Source organism: Chelonoidis abingdonii, chromosome 4 (genome assembly GCF_003597395.2).
Source record: "Chelonoidis abingdonii isolate Lonesome George chromosome 4, CheloAbing_2.0, whole genome shotgun sequence".
NCBI classification, from domain to species: Eukaryota; Metazoa; Chordata; order Testudines; family Testudinidae; genus Chelonoidis; species Chelonoidis abingdonii.
The window spans coordinates 83,563,563-83,587,416 of NC_133772.1; the positions used below are offsets into that span (position 1 = coordinate 83,563,563).

The 23,854-nt window shown below is 44.8% G+C and overlaps 1 protein-coding gene across 6 annotated transcripts in view; it reads right to left on the reverse strand.

Moving 5' to 3' along the window:
* Positions 1 to 23,854, reverse strand: part of ACTN1 (actinin alpha 1) — a 133,645-nt gene that overhangs the window by 48,349 nt on the left and 61,442 nt on the right. For all 6 annotated transcript variants that reach the window (XM_032774794.2, XM_032774796.2, XM_075065396.1 and 3 more), the window contains exons 2-3: positions 22,379 to 22,493; positions 15,139 to 15,258 (exon numbers count right to left, since the gene is read on the reverse strand). In XM_032774794.2, coding sequence (XP_032630685.1) covers positions 15,139 to 15,258; positions 22,379 to 22,493 — 235 coding nt within the window. The remainder of the gene's footprint in view (positions 1 to 15,138; positions 15,259 to 22,378; positions 22,494 to 23,854) is intronic.

The window sequence follows — 23,854 nt, forward strand, 5'->3', positions numbered from 1 at the left end:
AGTTGTGCCTGCATAGGGTAGCTCTGTGAGCTGTACGATGGTGCTCATCAAGGGAATTAAGAGTCAGGCTGGGGAGCGCCGGGCGGGTGGAGCAGGGCAAGCTCCCAACCCCACTCCCTGGTGGGAGCTCAAGGGCCAGATAAAAATGTCTGATAGGCCAGAAGAGGCCCATGGGCCATAGTTTTCCCATCCCTGTTCTAGAGAAACACATTTTGGATCCAGTCCCGTCTTCATGGTCAGAGTTATTGTAAAGTTATCTGTAAAATATAACTCTGTTTATAACAATCCTTCCCTCTTTCCCCTTCAGATGACTTCATTATTTGCAAACATTCCTCCAATAGGCTGCATTTTGTTCATAACAGTTATCTTTGTAGATGTTTTAATTATTCATGTCTGACTGTGGTGGAGTGTGATTGGTTGCCTAAAGTAGTGGGGGAGGACGGGGGGGTGGGCGGCGGGCTGGGGGGGGGGGGTGGGGGGGGGGGGTGGCGGGGGGGGGGGGGAGAGGGGGGGGGGGCTGGGGCGGGGGGGTGGCGGGGGTGGGGGGGGGGGGGGGGGGGGGGGGGGGGGGGGCGGGGGGGGGGGTGGGTGGGCGGGGTGGGGGGAGGGCGGATGACTATCAGGCTAACCAGGGGGGGCGGGAGGGGGGGCTGGGGGGCGCCGCAGGCGGGTGGCGTTTTGGGGGGGGGGCGGGGGGGGGGGGGCGGTGACCCGTGGCGGCGGCGCTCCACGTGGGGGGCCGCTGGGGTGTGTGTTGTGGTGTGGTGTGTGTGTTCCACGGATATGCGGCGCTGGGGTTGTGTGCGTTTTACAAACGGGGCGGGGGGGGGCGGGGGCGGTGAGGTTTGGCCCTCAGCTGTTTTCTTTGGAGTAATATGGCCCTTGCTGCTTTACAAGTTGTGCAGGCCTGGTCTACGCTACAAAGTTTTGCCAGCACAGCTATGTTGACTCGGAGTCTGGTCCAAAAATCTTCCTTGCTGACATGGCTATGCCAGAAAAAACCACAGCGTAAATACAGCTATGTCGACAGGAAAGCGCCTTTGTCAGCACAGCTGATGTCATTTGAGGAGCTAGCAGAACTCTTTTGGGCAACATATACATTGCATCTCCCCGAAGGGGCTTTGCTAGCATAGCTATGCTGGCCCGGGCTCTGTAGAGTAGACAAGCCTTTAGAATCTGTTTAAGCTAAACTGAAAAAGTTTATCTTAAAAAGTTACTCATATCCCAGAACAAGAGTGGCCATGCAGGGGAGTTATACACCTGATAGAACTACTGCAGTTTAAAATATCAGTATAATTATACCAATTAACTGGGGAATCTTTCCTGTGTAACTAAACCCTAAGAGCTAGTGCTGTGGTGTGGACAAATCCCCACCAAGATTATAAATGAAACATGGCTGGTTCCTGGGTAAGTGCAGGTCTTCAGACTGCATCAGTGCAGGGCTACTTTTAGATATATAATTGCCAGAAAGCATCAGCAGCATGTCACCATCAAAGCACATACATCTCAGCTGAAGATGCAGCAAAAAGCATGTTATCTTCCACTCAAGCAGAATATTAACTTAAGATGTGAAACAGATTGTACTTTATTGCTCACTGGACCCTTTTGCAATGCAAATCAGCAAGTGATCAACAATGCATGGGCTTTAGAAACAGACTATGCATGCGTGAGACATAATAGGTTTAGAATTTGGGATGTAAGTTCTGGAGAGTAGCAGCCGGTTCAGAAAGGGTTTGCAATTGCTTGTGGATTAGTGCCAAGTAATACACGACGTACCAAATAGCTGTTTCTAATGCTCTGACCCTTGACAGGTAAAAGTGTTCCATAGGGTTTAAGAGAAAAACATTGTTAATGTTTTAAAAAGCTACTTTAGGATACCTAGCCTCTGTCACTAGTACTAGAGATTACAAAACTAAAAGAATCACATATAATGTATGCCATCAACTATTTTTGGACAGTGAAACTAGTCAATTTATCATTTTTATTCTACTGCTATTTCCTGCATTGCATGGGAAATGTTTAAGAGACAATCAACTTTAAAATGACTAGAAAGGTCTTTCTAATTTAAGATTTCTAAAGAAAAGGTTTGGATAAACCTATTGTTTTGGACCTAAGCTACTAGAATGCTAACAAAAGAGCTGGCAGAGTTAGTTTTTACCCCTGTGCAAATCTCTTGTGTAGCTGCCTCACACTGGTGCAAACGAGGCTTGCATTGGTTGCAGCTGCTAACTCTCCTGATTTTATAGTGAGATCCACAATACTTGGCTTTCTTCCTCATAGTCAGCTACTGGAGTCATGGGATTGCATGGGAATCTTGGCTTTCATTTTAAAGAAAGAAAGAATGAAAAAATTAAGCCCTTGTGGTTGCAGATAAAAGTTGGAAAGTATGATCTCTAAAGGTTCCAAAACCAGAAGGCAAATAAAAAGAACTCCAAATCTATTATGTTGGAAGGCTCATGACTTCAAGCCAATCTTGTGACTTTTGAATGCATGAAAAGTTGGCAATGTTGCTGTTATGACAATCCCTCCTAAAGTACAAGGATAAACCTCATTGATGCAGTCCCTGTTTTGCAGCAGAGAAGCACGTCTCCATAAGGGTTTGTACTGGTAGAGATTTCCCAATTTTTGACAAATCCTAAAACAGAAATGCTGTTACATTCTCCTCCACCCTTTTTCCTCAGACGTCTCCCTACTCACAACACACTAATGGACTATGGTGTCTTTACTATCCCAATCTGGAATGGAATCTTTGTAGTAACAGACACTGACTGCCCAAGAAAAATATGCATAGAACTTTTTGTTATAGCACAAAAGAGCATTACCATGTGTTGTATTCACACTCCTGAGCAGTTAACACAAGCAATGGCAAATGCTTCAAAGGGCATGAACAGAAAAGGGCAGTCATCAAGTAATCCATCCCATCATCCAGTCCCAGCATCTGGCACCAAAGGCCTAGGGACACCCAGAACATGGGAGTAGCATCCCTGACCATCTTGGCTAATAGCCATTGATGGACCTATCCTCCATGAATTTATCTAAATCTTTTTTGAACCCAGTTATACTTTTGGCCTTCACAACATCCCCTGGCAATGAATTCCACAAGCTGAGTGTCCGTTGTGTGAAGAAGTACTTCCTTTTGTTTGCATTAATTTCATTGGGTGACCCCTGGTTCTTGTGTTATATGAAGGAGTAAATAACACGTCCTTATTCACTTTTTCCACACCAGTCATCATTTTATAGATCTCTATCATCCCCCTGCCTCCAGTCATCTCTTTTCCAAGATTAAAAAGACTAAGACTATTTCTCTCTCCTCATACGGAAGTTGTTCTATACCCTTTTTCATTTTTGTTACCCTTCTGTGTCTCCATTTCTAATATTTTTTTAAGATGTGGTGACCAGAACTGCATGCAGTATTCCAGGTGTAGGCTTACTATGGATTTATATAGAAGCATAATAATATTTTCTGTCTTATTATCTACCCCTTTCCTAATGATTCCTAATATTCTATTAGCTTTTCTGACTGCCACTGCACATTGCAACAATGTTTTCAGAGAACTATCCACAATGACTCCATAATCTTTTTCTTGACTGGTAACAGCTAAATCCCATCATTTTGTATGTATAGTTGGGATTATGTTTTCCAATGTGCATTACTTTGCAATTATCAGCACTGAATTTCATCTGATATTTGGGTGCTCTATCACCCAGTTGTGTGAGATCCCTTTGTAACTCTTTGCAGTCAGCTTGGAACTTAACTATCTATCTTATATACTAATTTTGTATCATCTACAAACTTTGCCAGCTCACTATTTACGCCCTTTTCCAGATTGCTGTTCAACATATTCATAAACACTGGTCCCGGTACAGATTCCTGGGGGACACCACTATTTACCTCTCTCCATTCTGAAAATGGACCATTGATTCCTACCCTTTGTTTCCTGTCTTTTATCCATGGGAGGACCTTCCCTCTTATACCATGGCAGCTTAATTTGCTTAAGAGCCTTTGGCGAGGGATCTTCTCAAAGGCTTTCTGAAAGTCCCAGTACACAATACCTCCTTCTCCTCATGTTTGTTGACCCTCTAAAAAGAATTTTAATAGATTGGTAGGGCACGGTTTCCTTTTACAAAAGCCATGTTGACTCTTCCCCCAACAAATTATGTTTGTTTATGTATCTGATAATTCTGTTCTTTACTATAGTTTCAACCAATTTACCCGATACTGAAGTTAGACTTATTGGCTTGTAATTGCCCGGATCACCTCTGGCATCACGTTAGCTATCCTCCAGTCATCTAGTAAAGAAGCTTGTTTAAGTGATAGATTACATACATCCCACAGTTTGAGGAAAGAATCAAAAATATGATATGAAATAGTTTACAGCAAGTTTTTCCAGTCCTGCGATATTAGTATTTTGAAGAGCTCCAGAATACATTCAATTTAAAGAAAAAAACCACACTTCCCTTTGAGTATTTTTGTACTTTTGTTACAAATGATGTCTACAACCTGAGATGCCTGCAGTTCAGAAAGAATGAAGGAAAATAGCACTATTCTGTTCAGTTTGTTTATCTGGTGCATCTGACAGCATTTTCTGTGGGTTTTTCCAAAGCAAGAGGAGAGAAACATTTGGGAAAAAAACAGCTAAGATTGTAAAGATCACAGGAGTTGGCAGGAGGACACAGGGGAAGGTTTAAGACCTGAAACTGCTGCTAGCTTTTTATTTTAATTGACTCCAGTTCAGTTTATGGCATCTTTTAATCCTAAAAGTGCTTTACAAACACTAACAAATCAACCAATATGAGGTAGGTAATTCATATCAACATTTTAAAGACTTTCTGATACAATTTACATAATTGCTGCTCTGAGCAAAGAGCAGGCAGGCAGGCACTCTTCTCTTCTAGAGCCCAAGTACATCCTCCAGCACCTTGGGTACAAATTTTGCCAGCTTGCTGAAAGAAGCCAGTGGTCACACCTACTCCAATGAAGCTATCTGACCCTAGCCCATTCACTCTCCTGTTGTCAGTAGCTACTGGTGTGGTGCTCTGCTCTTGTTCGATGATAACAGTCGGCTGCGTGCGTGTTCCCTCTGTGTGCTGCCCCGGCTCTGCGCAGATAGCTGACACAGCAAACCCCGAGAGAACCCCCAAAGACCACAGACTCTAGTAAGGTACGAAGGAACCTGAGCCAGGTGTATTGTCAAACGAAGCACAGTAATAGTTTCCAATAGACTCTACAGGACATACTACGAATATGTGCCCCCTGGCAATGGACGCAGCTCAGTCAGTGGTCGAACTTTCCACTGACCCCGAGGCTGGCCAAAGATGTGCACTCTGGGACCTACTTTTATACAGTTACAGGACAGATTACTCATCCTTATTAACGTATTAAGGTACAGCCCCTTGGCTCATTAGGGTGCTGTTTCTCCTTTGATCATGTTGTTCCAGACAAACAGATCTATCCATCATGCTATCCTGTCTTTAAGACGCACCTGCCTGTTCCTTGTTATGTCTATGGAGTGTCCTGATGTCATCTTGGCACAAGTTCCTCTTCTCGCTACTTCTCTGAGTGAGGCCTGCCTCTAGCTCACAGCCTAGCTTTTGCTTAGCAGTGCCTGGAAGTACTTTGGTTCAGGCTTCAGGCCTCAGACTAGGCCTCTGACACTAGAGTTTATGTTTCAGGGCCTCATCTTACTACATCTCCTATAGCTGTGTTCCTATTGCCCAAGATACACTGCAAGTTCATTCCACTATAGGATTCATGTGGTGCCCTTGGACTATCACTGCTTCTAATATACAGGAGCACAGTGTAGCAGGGAGTTGCTGGTTCCACACTATAAAGAGAAAAAACAATGAGGAGTCCTTGTGACATCATAGAGACTAAACACATTTATTTGGGCATAAGGTTTCGTGGGCTAAAATCCATTTCATCAGATGAGAATCTTAACACCACAGAAGTTACAAAGGAGTTAAATGTAACCAATTAGAGCAACCTCACACTTGTTTAATTACAGACTCTGGATGTCTGTTCCCCATCAGCCCAGCTAACATTGAACAGTTTGAGAGCAGTTTCTATGTGACATTATAGGGCTCATGATCAGATCAGAGAGTGCCTCCTGCTGTGGAACCAATTGCCCGATTATGCTTTGTAACACTCTTGAGGTGTGAACTCTACAAAAATTATTTGGGTGCTTCCCAACACCAAGAGGCTGTTCTAAACCGCAACCGCAAGTGCATGTTATTAACATGACTTAAACTGATCTATCCTCATATTGAATGTGAGACTAAAACAGATGAGGCTTTGCTGCTAATGGCAGGAAATGTTTTGCACCAGTAAATGCGCTTCCATCTGACTCCCATTATTACAACATGCACTCTTAACAAGATATGCAAAAATTAGAGCACCTCCATCCATTTGTTTGGCAGCCAATTAAGGGGCTGACAAATATTCAGGGATAAGACTGGCTTGCTCTGGAGATCTGGAGTTTGAAATGCCATCACCCTTTTCATAGGCATAATCCAGGAATCCTGACCCTCTGGATAATGTAATAGGTACCATGCTCTCTTCTCCTCTCCTAACCTCAGTGGTAAGAAGCAGGGTCAAAAAAATTAATTTTCTCTCCTGGCCATTTATGTGTGTCACCCACTAGAGCACAGCCACTGGAAAAGCAGCTTGCCGCTGTCTGGATAATTGGCAGGACAGGAGATGATATAATTAGGAAGTTAAATAGACACCACTCTGCTGACAGTGTCCATCAACATGCCAGCATTGATGGAAATGAGGCACATTAAAGACAAGGAGCTCTGAGGACACACCCACATTTGATCTATCTTAACTGGCCACAAATAAAATATAGAACAGCCTCCAAGCAGAGGTCTGTCTATAGGAGGCACACTACTACTGATGGAGTGGGACAGATCTATACCTAGGACAGATCACTGGGCATCAGCAGAATGAGATCTCTACAGAATGAGATTTTTAGTGTCAGAGAATCATTTGGAAGCCACCCCTGGCTACAACACCCTTGACCCAGATTTTTACAGCTGTCTTGTACTGCAAGTGAACCAATTAGACGGCCTCCAATTAAGTAATTTTTAAAGGTTAATAGGGATGCTTGAGGTTAATAGTTGAAGATAGTTGTAAAAGCTGTGGTTAGGTTTCACTGGTTATTCTGTTTGCTTACAATACATTTCATTCAGCTTGGACAAGGAAGAACAGCCAGCTCTGTTATTGTTTATAAAGAAGTCAATTCCACTTTCTGGTTCACGTGCACCAGAACAATGCTACGTTTGGCTTGTAAATACCAGAGAATATTTGTTAGAATGTAAGAAAAATAGCATGAAAAATATTGCTATTGGCCTTGTGTCTGATAAAAGCAAGACCCCCACCCCACCCCTTCTGATTCCCAACCCCAGGACTTCACTTCTGCACAGGGCTGGAAATAAGTACAGGGTGGGCTCAATCTCTAAGCCTCCCCACCATGTGGAGCCAGGAACCAGTGTGGGGAGGGCTCACTCTCAATGCTTGCTCCCTCCCCGACCTAGAGCACCACGCCAGGAATCAGTGTGGGGCTCAGTCCTCGCCAAAGAATATTTTCACCAGTCACCCATGCCTGACAGTTTCCCATGGATTTTTTCCTGGGCTTGCTTTTTTGGAAGGGAGTGGGAAACAATTCTGTCTTTCTAATTTAATAAATAGCTCTAGACACAGATATGGGCAACAACAAACTGCTGCTGTTTAATATTTTATATACACACGTATATACATACATTATATATACACACACACACACACACACACAGAGGGCACGCGCCCTTGGGTATCAGATCCTTTGGATGCCACATGGCAGCCTTACTCTGAGATGGGGGAGGGGCTGTTTTAGGGTGAGAAATGCACTTGCCTGGCCAAAGTTTCCCCACTTTTGTAGTAAGTTACTCAGATAATTTCCTAGCTCAGTCTCACCTGCCTGAAGGGTTTATGGCTTGTTTTTCCTGAGCTGTGTTAGTAGCATTTGACTGCCTCATTGGTTTTTATTTTCTAGTTTGCTGATGTGATGACTTTTCAAAGTCTTTATTTAGGCTATTAAAATACATGCACCAGAAAAGCTCATAATCCCTTCAGTGGGCACAGTTACTGTCACACCAGGGACATTAACAGCAGAGGCCTTTTTTTAATGCTGATGTATATGCATTTCACTCAGCACCTAGACCACCTACATCTTCTTACTCCATCAATTGCAGCATAAGAGCACCCACAGAGTCAGCATCATGGCTGGAGCACCCACAGGGAAAATTCAGTGGGTGCTCTACACCCACCGGCAGCCAAGCTCTCCTCTCCTCACCTCTTTCTGCCCCCTCAGCACGACACGTTCCCACTCCTCCCACTCCCTCCCAGTGCTTCTCTCCCCCCCCACCCCGCCTAACAGTTGTTTGGAGGTGCTTAGGACTTTCCGGGAGGGAGGGGGGAGGAGCAGGGATGTGGCATACTCAAGGGAGGCAGCGGAAAAGAGGTGGGGCAAGGACTTGGGGGAAGAGGGTGGAATGGGGGCAGAGCAAGGGTGGTACATAAGTGGGAAGAGGCAGGGCAGAGCAAGGGTCAAGCATCCACCGGGCAAAGGGTTAGTCAGTGCTTATGAAGTGCAGTGGTTCGGGCTAAACCTCACCACACCTATGTTACTGTACTTTTCAGGTTGCTTAGTGGTGTGTGTCTCTTTCTGTACAGAATGCTGAGTTCAGCAAAACTCAAATGTCTGAAAACCAGAGTAGGCACAGTTAAGACAGCCCATACAACCTTAACTCTATCCTCTTTCAGCAATGCCTTAACATGCTCTGTTAACCCCCGCCCCCACACACACACACACACTATAGCTGCTGAAATGTACAAGCTCTTCACCTCCTTTTACAGCCTATTCACTCTCACCCACAGGATCCCAGCTAACATTATTAAAGGACAAAAAAGAAAATGTTGCCCACACCGCTGTCCCTGTGTTCCCCTGGAGATGGCAGTAGCCAGTGGGAATTATTTGGATACACCCCGAGTGCAGTCAGCATGCCTTAAAAACTCTGCTTTTCTTGATTTTCAGAAGTTTGAGTGTTACTCAACTCAGCGTTCTGCAAGGGACGACCTACCACCAAGCAACCTTAACTCTGCATTAACACAGGGCTTATCTACACTTAAAATGCTACAGCGTCACTTCAGTGAAGGAACTACCTACGCTGTAATTCTCCCATTGATCTTGTGCCATCTTCAGAATACCTCCCAAACCATGCTGCTGATCCATTCAAAGCATTCCCTCCTCTAACCTGGCCCTCTTCCCTACTATACCCTCGGCACCCCACCGCAAGTCCTGAAGTCTTCACTCTCTGGGCTGCAAACATTTCTATTGCAGTTACCTCCTGTAACCACATTCACCTCCTGTAACCACATTCCTGTAACCACATTCACCTCCAGGGCCTGGAGTGAAGGACAATGATGTTACAATGGAATAGTGTTGTGGTACAGGAAGGTTAGAGTGCAGGGTGGTTGGAATCCACTGGCAAAACTAGAGGTGCAGGGGTTCTGGTACTCTGGCAAAGCTAGAGGTGCCACGCCCCCAACCTCTCTCGCCTGCTTACCATCCATCCCCCTCCCTCTCCCTTCACAGCAGCCCCAAATGCTCTCCCCCTGTTCCCCCACTCTTCAGTCCCTAATATCCCATTCCTCTCAGGAATCTTGCATGTGTCTATTTTTTCCCCCAACACTTTGATTACATTCCCCCAATACAAAACTGACACCATGACTCACAAAACTGTAACTGATGTCAGGTTGCCTCTACAACTCCTTTTATCTTAGGTGGGGGTCTGATTAACTTATCCTTGGATATATTAAATGAAGGGTGAGTTCACAGCCATCAAGAGGCCTGTGATTCATCCAGTAATTAGTGCCTTTCAGTTTAAGAGTACAAGGTAGCACAAGGAAACCTTTTTGGGGGAACGGGGGAGTACCCAGTCTGTAACTTAGAAACCCATTGGTCAAATTACCCCAAATTTGGATCACTAACAATAAGCCCATGCCCCCCTGAGGCACACCAAATTTCATTTTACAGCACTTACAAGAGTAGAATTTAAAGCATATACATTTGCAGAAATTGAAACCCTCTAGCCATTTTCCGGTATTGGCGCATGCACACTGTAAAAATGGGCATTATCTGAAATAACACTCTCACTTTGGGTCACCTAAAGATTTTGAGAGCACCATGGCCTTCCTTCAGTAAAACACCAAGAGACCATTTTGACCCATAGCTCATCAATAGTTTGATCACTAGCCCTGTGCAAACACACAGACCTATACACGTTTTTAAAAATAGCTACTGGGGGGAGGGGCTTGTATCTCCAGAATCCGTGGCTCAAACAATTCCAAATCCTATTCTTCGCCCTCCTAAGACACACAAACATTCAAAGAAATCTAACTAAGCACATCAATTTTAGAGGTCTTAGGTCAACTTTTAAACAGATCTCAGGATGCAACCGTAAGTATAGCGGTGCTCCCTCACCACTTTCAATAGTTATATTAGTGGGGTCTATCTGAAATACAACTTTATGCTCATGTCGTGATCACTTCAGCTTGATTATAGCTTGTGCTCTCATTAAAAAAACATGTACCAGTTTTCTGAATAGAGATCAGACAATCCTCAGTCCTAACTTTCAGCACCCCCTGCTACCTTAGTCCCAGCCTCCCCACAGATTCAGACACTAGCACATATAGACCAAGGAAGAATTTAAATTAGTACATCAGCTAGTACCACATTAGTTTTGAGTTGATCTTTGTTTTCTGCACCTGCTTCACCTGAGGAGAGGCTCTGACAAGCATAGGGTTTCCACAGTCTTGTACCAGACAGTTTTAATCTGCATCACATTTCTTCAGAGTATCAGCAGGAACAGCTCTTTTGATTTTCATAAGCAAGACCATTCCCTTGATGGCATCAGAAGCCAGGTATTGATCGGGGCAGTAATTCGGCCAGCTGTAATCCTTACCCTATTGGTAAAGCAAACAAAACGGAACAAAGGCTACCTAGCTGCCAATCAGAAAGGGAGGAGGATGCAGATATCTTTCAAAGAAATAAGAGATGAAGGAAGTGGCTCAACTAAAGAGGAAGGATGAATTGTGACCAAGGTAATGGAGATCTGGGTGGGACAGTTTTGGGAAACTGCCTACATGAACTTACAAATTCTTGTATGATTTTATGAACTCTATTTTCTTATATGTCTTCCACTAAAGATGGTCACATTAGATTACATCATCCCTGTTGTGTTAAGGAGGCGGTGTGTGTGTGTGTGTGTGTGTGTGTGTGAGGTGACACATCTAAGCATCTGTCCCTGAATTCAAGTGTCATTAAAGACCATCAGTAATTGATTAACCTTGCCTTAACAGAACAATGGAGACTACTGGTGAAAGACTCTTCACTTGCTGATGACTCAGCTTGCTGGCAGCTGCAGCTCAGAGGTCTGATCAGAGAATGGAAAAACCCCAGGGAGGAGACAAGGTGTTAGAATCTTTTATTAAAAGAAATCACTCTCACTAACAAGGAGAGACCAGAAGAGAAGACCTGGCAGGAGGTGTGGTGGGGGTGCAAAAGGATCCTGGATTCCCTTTAAGACACTAATACCCAAAGGACTCTCAGGAGGAAACTGAGGGCAGGACTTGAGTGTGTGTGTTTCTTATTCTTCCATAGATCTGTATATCTCTGTGTCATGTCTATGAGACAAGTGTGGGCTTAGAGGTGCCTTTGCAAAGTCTCTGTGTTACTTGTTTTAACTGTCACAAAGTCCCCAAAGGGTGAAACTGTAAAGCAGAGTACACCCCTGCAGATGGAGTTTTGGAGAGGGTATGAAAGCTCTACTAGTGAGACTTGGGTGGGGGGTCCACCCTGATCTTGGAGCTACCACTGCTGGGTCCACATCCCAAGAAGGGGTACTCGCATTGGAGTCTGTACTCCAGGAACGTGCCTGCAAGGCCAGACTCTCAGACAGCATCTGGACGGTGCTCAGAGTCAGTAAGCTTAAAACACATGGGATCCAAGGTTTGGGTCCAAAACAGCAGCCTGGTGACAGTCCACAAGGGAGAGCTCATCCTGGGCCCAATATTGGGTTTAATTCCTGGCTCTATCACATGCTTCCTTTGGGGACTATGGCCAAATAGTTTAGTCTCATCTGGTAAATGGGGATAATAAACCTCGATAACCTCATCTAGGTGTGTGAGGATAAATCCATAAATGCTTTGGATATGGTCAAATACTACGGGAACAGTGGCAATATAAGTGCCTAGATCAGAGGTGAAAGTAAGCTGGTACGGTATGGTACGGTGTCCTGGCCAGAGCCAGTACACTGTGCCGGACTGGACCGGCTTCTGCGGCGGTGATTTAAAGGGCCCAGGGCTCCAGCCGCTGTGGCAAGCCCCGGGCCCTTTAAACTACTGCCGGAGCTCCGGCAGCCAGGCTCAGGTGGGGATTTAAAGGGCCCGATGCGCCGGTCACTGCGGGGAGCCAGAGCCCCAGGCCCTTTAAATCTTGAAAGGCCCCGCCTCTTCTGACTGAGGCCACGCCCCCGCTCAGGACTCCGGTGTACTGGTAAGTCCTTTAAGTTACTTTCAGCCCTGGCCTAGATGGAATCTAAATACAGGACTAGTGAGGCAGGACAACCATGCCATGGAGTTGGAATCCAGATCAGTAGACAAATTGTTTAGTTTTGCAGTATTCAGAGTACACATCCTCAACTGAGACCTGAAGGGGTCACTGGTTAATAATATGTACTGCAGAATCCTTGGAAGAAGGGTGCCATAAGAACAAAAACTCCCCTGAAGTGCAGGAGGTTGACATTATATCTATTTTTTACAGATTGCTAAAAACTAAGGCAGACTAAGGCCACAGTTTTAAAAAATACATTCTTGTTTTGGGTGCCTTCACTTTTGGCCACTCAGTTTTTGACCACCAAGACCTAATTTTTGGAGCTAAGAATGTAGGAAAGGCCAGACTGGGTCAGACCAATGGTCCATCTAGCCCAGCATCCTGTCTTCTGACAGTGGCCAATGCAAGGCGGTTCAGCGGGAACGAACAGAACAGGCCCAGTGCCCAATCCCTTGTAATCCACTCCCAGCATCTGTCAGTCAGAGGCCTAGGGATACCTAGCCTAGAGCATGGGGTAGCATCCCTGATCATCTTGGTCAATAGCCACTGATGGACCTATCCACCATGAACTTCTCTTTTTTGACTCCAGTTACACTTTTGGCCTTCATAACATCCCCTGGCAATGAGTTCCACAGGTTGAATGTGTGTTGTGCAGAGAAATATTTTTTTCTTGTTTGTTTTAAACCTGCTGCCTATTCATTCCATTGGGTGACCCCTGGTTCTTGCATTATGTGAAGGAGTAAACAAGAACACTTCCTTATTCTCTTTCTCCAAACCAGTCCTGATTTTATAGACCTTTATCATACCCCTCTACCTTAGTCATCTCTTTTCCAAGATGAATAGTCCCAATCTTTTTAATCTCTCCTCATTCGGAAGCTGTTCCATGCCCTTCATCATTTCTATTGCCCTTTTATGAACCTTTCCCATTTCGAATATATTGTATCATCTTTTTGAGGGAGCTGCTGGTGCTCAGCACTTCTGGGGGTGGAGAACAAGCACACTTTTGACAATTCAAACTGAGTATCTACACGACTGGACATTTGGGCTTAATAACTTTCCCAGTTCTGCAACAGGTTCGTTGCAGCGTCTTAGGCAAAGTACCTAGGAGTCTGGCTTCTCGCCTTATGAATTAAACCAGAGGGCATTACTTCATATAGTAGAATAGACAAGAGAGCAACAAAAATGAAAGAGTGGGAGAAAAATTTTCCCCCCAAGAAGAAATGGATCATTCATTGTGTAACATAATAAAAAAGTAAACATTAAGAATCTGAATAAATAAGTAAAACTATATACTTGCTTAAATAAATGTGCATCTTCCTGATTAGCAAAAAGAAGCACCAAATTTAGTGTAAAGGCTGTATTAAGTGGCAAACCAATACCTTTTAATTGTTACCAACCAATGAGAATCAGCCTCTCTTTCAGAAAATAACAAAAGTACAAATGCAAAACACAATTACAACTGATTATTTAAATCAAGGTTTCCTGCTCGCTGATGTAAATCATGATTAAAATTGGCGATTTTAAAAAAAATGTTAAAAAATTCACTCCACTCTGGCCTCTGCATAACCTCGCCACCATTAGACCAAGCCTCTTCTCCACAGACTGTACTGTCTAAAATAGCTTCCTTGTCTCTCTAATTAAAATCTCAGTTGAAGGAATCTTTTCTCCCACTTCTTAATCTTGCTCCCCTTGTATATAACTCCATATTCCAAATATTCATGGAACAGTTTTATTTTTACATCTTTCATACATGAAATATTTATAGCCTCTCTAAACACTGTCACTGAGTCAGAACAGGAGAGTCAGAATAAGAGAATTCTTTCCTGGGTGCTGCCTGGTGAGTCTTGCCCACATGCTCAGGGTTTAACTGATCGCCATATTTGGGGTTGGGAAGGAATTTTCCTCCAGGTCAGATTGGTAGAGGCCCTGGAGGTTTTTTGCCTTCCTCTGCAGCATGCGGCATGGGTCACTTGCTGGAGGATTCTCTGCAGCTTAAGGTCTTCAAAATCACAATTTGAGGACTTCAATTACTCAGACACAGGTTAGGGGTTTGTTACAGAAATGGGTGGGTGAGATTCTGTGGCCTGCGTTGTGCAGGAGGTCAGACTAGATGATCATAATGGTTCCTTCTGACCTTAAAGTCTATGAGTCTCAGTGTATGAAGAAACTGGCAAGAAAGGCACAGAGCCCTCAACGCTGGAACAACACTGGCAAGTGGGATTTCAGTCTTCATCAAGGGGCCCAAAATGTTTCTTCCTCCTGTCCCCCACCCTGGCCTTACACAGAAAGGCATGAGCTAGGTTATAAACAAGGCTATAGAGTAATTGGGGGGAGAAGGGGCGTGCAGGGGAGAGAATGTGGTGTGGAGTGGGGGAAATAGCATATTTGGACTGTGTCTAAAACTGGGGGAGCTGCCAGTCCACCCATCATCATCACTTGCCCCCACCAGATTTTGAGCGTTAGAGGCATGTATTGGCTCCCTTACCTTCTGCTCCAATAGACACCAGCTTCACTCCTTTGCTAGCAATGAAATCCAGGGCCTTGTTCACATTGGAGATTTTGTGCACTCGCATTTTGCCTCTTTCAGGCTTAGCCAAACGTTCACCTAGCCAGACAGGGGAGAAAAGAAAATACAAAACAAATTCGGAACTGCTCCATTCCACTCTCCCCACCACCAGCCCAAGTAGGCAGATCTAACAAGATAATCCCAACGCTTGATTCAAGTCACACGTTCTTGCCCTCAGCAGTGAAGATACAGCACACGATCTTTTGGGTCACTTCTTGGGAATTCTAATAATTGATGCACTTTGTTGACCCCTCCCCACAAGAAAATCCCAGAAAATACAAAGACCACCCTTGAAGAGACTGTTTGAGGGAAGGGGAGTATTACCATTACCACACTTCAGGCAGTTACTGGACTAGGCCACTCCCCAAAACCTTTGATGCATGCTCTGGAGAGCATATCAACCATAAATTACAGTAACTGGTCTGTGCCCCAAAACTTGCTTCCCCATGTACCAGGTCAGGATCTGAACTGTAGGAAGGACAGGGCAACCTCTCATGAAACCTCTCTGCCATGGAACTCACTGCTGCCAAAGATCAGCCCAAGCCTTGCCTTTTTTAGGACACAGTGTGAGACTCATCTTTCCGCAGGCTCTGTGCAGCTAGGTGCTGAATGACCACGACTGCATACGCCAGGAAGGAAAAAAAATCACTTGGATTCCTCCTCTTCTGTGAGCAGCCTCTGTGTAGCAGAGGTGGGCTTGGCAAAATTGGATTATTTTTTTCTAATTTTGACAAAAATCATCAATTTTTATTGAAGAGGTTTTTTCCTTCTGTTTGTAACTATTTTTATTTTTACAGTTCTGTGGAGTAGCACTGAGGTTAGGATTAGGGCAGTGCTGACAGCGGGGCTGCAGGAGGCTCCCTATACGGCTGAAGAGTCCAACACCTGAGGGCTCAAGGTGTGGGGAGACTGTAGTCATCCTGCCCCAGCAAAAAAAGAGACCTGAGGCCAGGTCTGTAAGTAGGACGATGAGCCCCCAGCTACCTCGCTGGTGAACAGTTCCTGCCTGGGGACAGTTCTGACACTCCTGGCTGGTGAGTGAGCAAGCAGGGCCCCCTGCATGGCTGTGCCCCTGAATCCCTGCAGGCAAAAGATGCAGGGAAGGCTGGGTCCTGGCGAGGCATAGCAGAGAGCTGTGGCTGCAAAGAGGAGGACTAGGCCACAGCTGTGGGGAAGGCCACCAGACTGCTGAATGGCTCCTGCCTGGGTACATTCACCAGCCAGCCAGTGACAGCGACTCCAACTCCCCCACACAGGACCATGAGAAGAGGGTGGGGATAAGGGGGGAGAGCCTTCCCAGAACCTTGTGGCTGCAGGGATCTGGTGTTAACGGCATGCAGTCACTCCCCAGATGGGAACTTCAGAGCTCTCCCTTGCAGAAACTGTTCAGCAGTGGGCTGGCCTTCCCCTGTGCCTGGGGGTTCATCCCTCCTCCTTCCAATCCTGCCCAGTGGTCTCTGCTCTGTCCCATCACGACCGCAGCCTACCCCTCCCCCCCATTCCTGCTGGGAGCCTCACTGCCCTACTACCCCTACCCCAAGAAGCAGCAAGCTGAGAGAACAAGAGCAGCAAAGGTGGGTCCTCCAAGCTTGCCTAGAAAGGAGACTCTGCAGTTGCAGTTTCACAACCCCACAGACCTGATCCTCCAAGGGCTAGAAGGGCTAGCAATAGACAATCAGGGCCCTACTTGGCCAGAAAAAAAGGAGCTGCCTGGGCTTAGCAGTTCAGTTTCTTACTAGGCCAGAGGAGTGCTCCTCTCTGACCAGAGGAACTTGAGGGGCAACCAGAGTTTGTTTTCTGGATGCATTTTGAATAGCTGGGTTTGCAGGAAGACAAAGGAGCTAAGAATCGTAACCCTGAGATAAGGGTGAAGCTAAAGGAGCCAGGGAGGCAGAGAACCAGGGAAGCACCAGCAATTAATTGAATCAAGCTCCATGTGACTGCTGTTTAGGGAGTCCCTGGGTGGGAACCTGGAGTAGCGTGTGCGCCTAGGTTCCCCTCCTGGTCACAGATAAACTGTCAAACCCCTAAAAGGGGTAGGGCTTATTTGGGAGCCTGAACAAAGGCCTGAATTTAAAGAGTGCAGACCAGGGACTGAAGACCCTAGCAAGACAAATACACAGTTTATTGGACTTTAATACCCTGGAAAGGGTTCATTTGGACTTTGACTTGGCTGGAGGGGCAAACCTCTGAAGACCCGCCAAGGTTGGCTGGAAGCCTACAGGAGGCACCAGGGGCGAGAGGACAGTAACACTGCACCCAGCTGCAAGGAGGTGCTCAAGAGGTGCCTGCCCTTTCACAGGGAGTAACACAGCTCTTTGACAAGAGCAAGTAACCTCTATTTGGATGGGGCTTGATCTCACAGGGGACACCAACTCTAGAAAAGTCTTTGGAAGATATTTTTCTGAAGTAGTTTGCTTCAAGTATGTGTGTGGCCCTTTTGATTGGCTTCCTGTGAATATTCACACGATCCAGTTTCACTGGCATTCATAGAAAACAAAAGGCTCACACATGAACTCAAACTGAATTTTAATATATCCTATAAGCACTCATACCAGCAACCTAATTAGATAGGTACATCATCAATCACGTAAGCAGAACCATCCAAACATCAAAGAGTCAGAGTTGCAAGAGATTTTACATTCAGCACTAGTTTTAACAAGTTGTGGAACATCCACAAAGAGATAAAAGGGCAAATTTGGTTGTTATTTGTTAGTGGTTATTCACTCAGTTCATTTCCTGTTCCAAAGTCTACTCCTAAGGCCCAATCCTGCAACATTTAATTCAATGGGAGCAGGATCTGACTCAATATCACTAGGTTTAATGGGGGGAAGAGAGAGAGAGAGAGAGAGGTTATTTTTTCATGAACTCTTCTGCCCCATTGAAGAAAGGTGTGTTGTTTCTTTAACAAAGGTTTGGAAAAGTGAAGGGGGAAAAGCAGCAGATTACTTCAGTGGGCATTCCCTCCCTCCCCCAGAGAGAAAAAATTATTTTATTCCCAATTATTATAATTGTTTCTATTATTTATTGCAGGCCTGTTTCTTTTTACCTGACAATCAAGATGAGAGACACTCATCTTAACCCTACAGCGTAAACAAGTTTCTTTACCTAAATCACTACTGCCAGCTTAGATTTACAAAAATTATCTCACTTTTAATAGTCTACAGCAGTGGTTCTCAACCAGGGGTACATGTATCCCCCAGAGGTACGCCAACTCATCTAGATATTTGCCTAGTTTTACAACAGGCTACATAAAAAGCACTAGCAAAACCAGTACAAACTAAAATTTCATACAGACAACGACTTGTTTATACTGCTCTATATACTATGCACTGAAATGCAAGTACAATATTTATATTTCAATTGATTTATTTTATAATTATATGGTAAAAATGAGAAGGTAAGCATTTTTTTTGGTACTGTTGTGCTGTGACACTTCTGTATTTTTATGTCTGATTGTTTAAGTAGTTTTTAAGTGAGGTGAAACCTGGGGTACATGAGACAAATCAAGAAAAGGGTACTGTAATCTAGAAAGATTGAGAGCCACTGGTCTAAAAGGACATGACACTCTGTGCTGCTTTCTTTTTGCATTTCTCCAAGCTTGCATAATGAAAAAGTCATTGCAAAACAAAAACCAAGCTGGCTTCAATCAGTTCCAGCATGAGGTTCTCAGTGTTTCAGACATTACAGCAGGATACTTGTTTAAAAATAACTTTGCAGTGGCAAAAAAAATTGAAGAACTGAGGACGTTTCCATTAGACTAGAATATACATTTGTAACAAATTAGATTTCAGAACAAAGTGTCAAATGACAATGTGCCTATAAAAAAATGTTCCCTCATAGGCTATTAGAACTGAACCATGTGAGAAGTGTTTTGGGTTTCCCCCCCACACCTCGGCTTTCTACCGTTTGCGTTGCTGCTTTACTGTTCTGTACTACCCTCAGCCAATTAAAATAATCTAGTCACTTCCACTTTCTGGTTCTCATACACAAGCCAAGCCTTCCAAAAAATGCAAGGAACTGTTGGCTTAAAAGCTGCTTACAGTGGAATTTGTTTAATAAAAAATGCTATTGGTCAGCTGCTTTGTAAAGGGGGGGAGCGGAGAGAGCGAGAGCGAGAGCTCTTTTACAGGAATTAAATTTTAAGTCCAGTTTGTTTGGCCTGACAGCATCCTATTTAAAAGGTGCATGGCAAGCAAGGGGCTTGCTGGTGAAGGGAATGCATGAGGTAGGAAATATATGCATGGTGGGAAAGCTGTTTTTCAGGGCAAACCTTGTGATAGGGCCAGATCATCACCTCTTAATGTAAAAGCAAAAGGAAGGGACTTTCCTTGTGAAAATCTTCCCATATCACCCTGTTTGGAGAGGGAATCATACCTGCCTGCCCCCTCTGCACTGCAATTTGGTGGATCTGTGTGAGGCTAGGACAATCTGCACAGAAACTCCCTCATCACGGCACCCCCATCTTGCTCTCTGGCAGCTGTGCTACCAGGGATTCTACCCCACTCCACGGCCAGTTCTGATAAGGGTGACCAGACATCCCAATTTTATAAAGAGAGTCCTGATATAGGTGTGTATTACCCCTCCCACTTGCTATCTGGTCACCCTAGTTCTCACTACCACATAGAGAGGCACAGATCTGCTCATAGATCTCAGCAGAGGTGACATGGCCCATTATTATTGTACTGAGCCTGCTGTCTCATTACTGGGGCATCTTCTTCCCACTCCTGCTGGGCTCAAAGGAAGGGATCTAGTCAGTGGAGGGCACTGTTACCCAGTTTAAAATCTAGCCAGCAGAGAGCTCCACTATCCTGAGGATAGGAAGAGGAAGGACACGCTGGAGGTTAGAGGCGGCTCTGGAGAGAGCCAGGGCTGTAAAAAGAGGGATAGCAGGCAGAGGCAGTAGCCTGGATGCTGAGACCGGAAGGCTGTGAGCCAGGCAGACACACCCAGTTGGCAGGGGACTAGGAGTAACTGCAGCAGGGCATCAGCCTACATGCAAGACAGTGGCTGGGATTCACCTCAAAACTGAGACCCTAACCCTTTATATCCCTGTACTGGATTGCCCCTAGGAGCTGGGTTAGTGTCTTTGTTGTAACTGTGCCTTAGCAATCATGCCTTTTGGTGTCTGGCAATCCTAGTACAGGGGGAGGGATAGCTCAGTGGTTTGAGCATTGGCCTGCTAAACCCAGGGTTGTGCGTTCCAATCCTTGAGGGGGCCACTTAGGGATCTGGGGCAAAAATCAGTACTTGGTCCTGCTAGTGAAGGCAGGGGGCTGGACTCAATGACCTTTCAAGGTCCCTTCCAGTTCTAGGAGATTTGCCTATCTCCATTAATTTATTTATAATTTATATTTATTTAATCCTCCCCTTACTCAAAAAGTATGAGTGTTTATGGGAACTATCAAGGGCCTGAACCTCTAGAGCTGAGTGCTTGGAGCGCATGCAGCGTGTGCCACACCCAGCTGCATTCAAGGTAAGTCTATAGTGCAGTTGGGAGCATGCTTCCCAGCATGGGTAGACACAGACAGGCTAGCTCTGTTAGCTGGGGGGAGCACAGGTGGTGGCTTGCACTAGCTGCCTGGCCTCTGGGTTTGTACCTGCGCAGCTAGCCTGAGCTTCCACCCGTGCTACTCCGAGCACACTAGCACCCTGCTGCAGTGTAGACATGTCGTTAAGAGGCAGACTGGTGCATCACATCACTCAAACACGCTGCCATAGACTGGATCACACAATATTTAGAATGCCACAGTGCTCAGAATAGGTTCCAGCATATATGGGAACCCACAGGCCTTGCCCTAAACCAGGGATAGTCTATTTTTTGCCAAGGTCCAAATTTCCTGATTAAAGTACAGTCAAGGTCCAGACTCCAGAGAAAATAATAAATAATAATAATAATAATAAAAAAAACTTATTAACAATAATGATGATAACAATAAGTAAATAAAAAGATGTTGGGATCTATTCAAAAAGGTCTGGCCATCTGGATTTGGTCCGCGGTCCACCTATTGACTATCCCTGCCCTAAATGGACAAGGCCAGAGAATTGATGGGAGACAAGGATGTAAAACAGGGGTGGTGATAGCTACAAGTTGGTTACTTTTAAGTTAAACTAACACATTCTCCCTCCATCTTTCAATCCCCTCACCTTCCCTTTAGCCTCAGCAATCTACAACTTGAATACTTGCATTGGTTCACATCTACCTCCCCACCTTCAACTCCTCCCCTGCATGTGAACAAGGATTCATTAAAAAGGTAAATAATTGAAAGAAGCAGATGACTCAGTCAGCTACTTTCTTACAAAAGAGTATGTGCTGTGGAACTGCTATCCCTAACTTCCAAGTCAGTAGCATTTTGAACTCGGAACCTTCTAAAACTAGCAGCCTGAGGAAAGGAACTTGAGGTTTGTTGTGGTCTCAATTTCTGCAGAGCACAAAAACTGACATTCTAGATGGGGAGTTAGGATTTGAGTGTCCCTGCTGAGGCATCTCTATTCGTAAATATAAGAGGTGGGGAAGGGAGCAAATCAAACAGAGGGCCCTTATTGCTGACATGGAAAGCCTGCTGAAGGAGCCATCAAAAGAAAGCCTAAGCATAAAACCCAGTTTTATATAAAATTGTATATACCACACACACATCTACGCAAACAGATTTTTTTGGTTCAGTGGCCGAACTGGGTGATGGAAGGGAGAAAAGTTAGTTTTGGGCCAAATAAAATATTTTGTTTTGAAAAGTATCATAACATTTTGATTTTTTTTTTGCAACTTATTTCTTGGAGGGCTGGGGGTAAGGTGACCAGGCAGCAAATGTGAAAAATTGGGACAGGGGGTTGGGGGGTAATAGGAGCCTATATAAGAAAAAGACCCTATAAAATCAGGACATCTGGTCACCCTAGCTGAGGGGTTGTTTTTGTTTTTACAAAAACAATTCAGCGAATTCAACCCAATTCCTTGCTGACAGGAAAGGGTGGAGAGAGAAGAGCAAAAACACTGGATAATGGGCAGAGAGGCCATGAAACCCAAGCTTCGCTCTCAGTACACTGCAGATCAAGAACAGGCACAGACAAAGCTTCCACCATCACTGCTCATGCTGTCCTGCATATATTTAGTATTGGGTGAGCAACATTAATGATACTTAAACCCACACAAAACCCCTCTCACCTGAAATGACTTCCAGAAGTAACATGAGTTTAAGACCATCCCTGAAATCTTCCTCTATGTTGTCAATCTGCGTGCCGGCCTTGCGGAGGTGAGAGTTACACCACGCTGTGAATGTCTAGAAACAGAGGGGAAGAGAAGAAAAGAAAAAGAGTAGTTGGCAATCTTCCCAATGGCTATATTACAATTCAGAAAGGAAATACAGAGAACCAAAGAACTGATGCTAGGATACAGGGGGTTAACTTCAAGCCACAATTAGACTGAACAACATTTGATGCGTTGACCCTGCACTTAGAGCCAGTACCTGAAGACACAAAAGGCCTGCAGAGCCCTTCCACGTATGAGTACAATACTAATAAGAGTTTTGTAGAAACAACTACTCAATCCAGGGCTCCAGGATGTCAAGTTCTCCTGAAAGCCCCCTAATTTTGGGTACTCAGCTTGAGACACCTGAATCTGATTTTCAGAAGTGTTAGGCATTCACAGCTCCCATTTACTTCTCTTGGCTGTGGGTGACTCAGTATGTCACAATATATCAGAAAGGAAAATAATCCAGGTCTACCTATGCCAAGGCAGGTGTTTGACCCAGAGGACCATTCTTTTACCCACCTTTTTCCTTCATCAATAAAGCATTAGGAAGCACTACAGCCTGCACACTTATGGAGACTAAATAGAGCAGAGCCTCTCAAAGTGTGAGAGCAACATCTTAAAAGGGATGGTCTTGTGGCCTACCTCCTCTCTGCTTCATAGTAACACAACCCACCTCACCTCACATTCATGGTCATTTAACATCCCTACGGCAGCTGCAGCTGCTTATATGGAAGAATAAATGCTTTCCAAATAATTGTGGTATATGCTGCCTGTAATGTAATACAGTACCTGGAAAAGAGAAAATTCAAGAACCTGATAAGACACCAGAAAGTGTTCTGTGGTCTGCTGATTGTCCATGGACTATTGTTTGGGAGCCAATGCAGACACATCTAAGACAGAATACAGCCTCCGTTCTATAAACTAGCAATTCTATGCAACAGAAGGAATTTAGGCTCCCAGAGCACATATATCGGAATTTCAGTTGTGCCTGGACACTAACACCCACATACTCTTGGAAAATGCTCTGGGTCTTAAATAATCCCAGGTGGTCAGAACATAGGATTTCTCAAGGGGGTGAGCATAACCACAGAAAACATTTCGTCAGCAGTTGTGGTCCAATCTGTCTCGGTCATCCTGCAATCTGTGATCATGATTGTTTGGTCAGTCATGAGAAAGACCTAAATTAAGATTAACATTTTGAACACATGGTAATATAGATTGCCTGGATATCTCTTCCTTATCAGCTGGTAGGTTGCTAAGGGGAAGCGTCATACATGCAAGGCCAGAAATGTGGCCTGCCTATTGTTCACTTAGAAATTAAAATAATAAATACCTCAAGTTCAAAGTGTGGCAGTGTTCTAACTAGCTGAATAAAAGGATCTTGGGTGG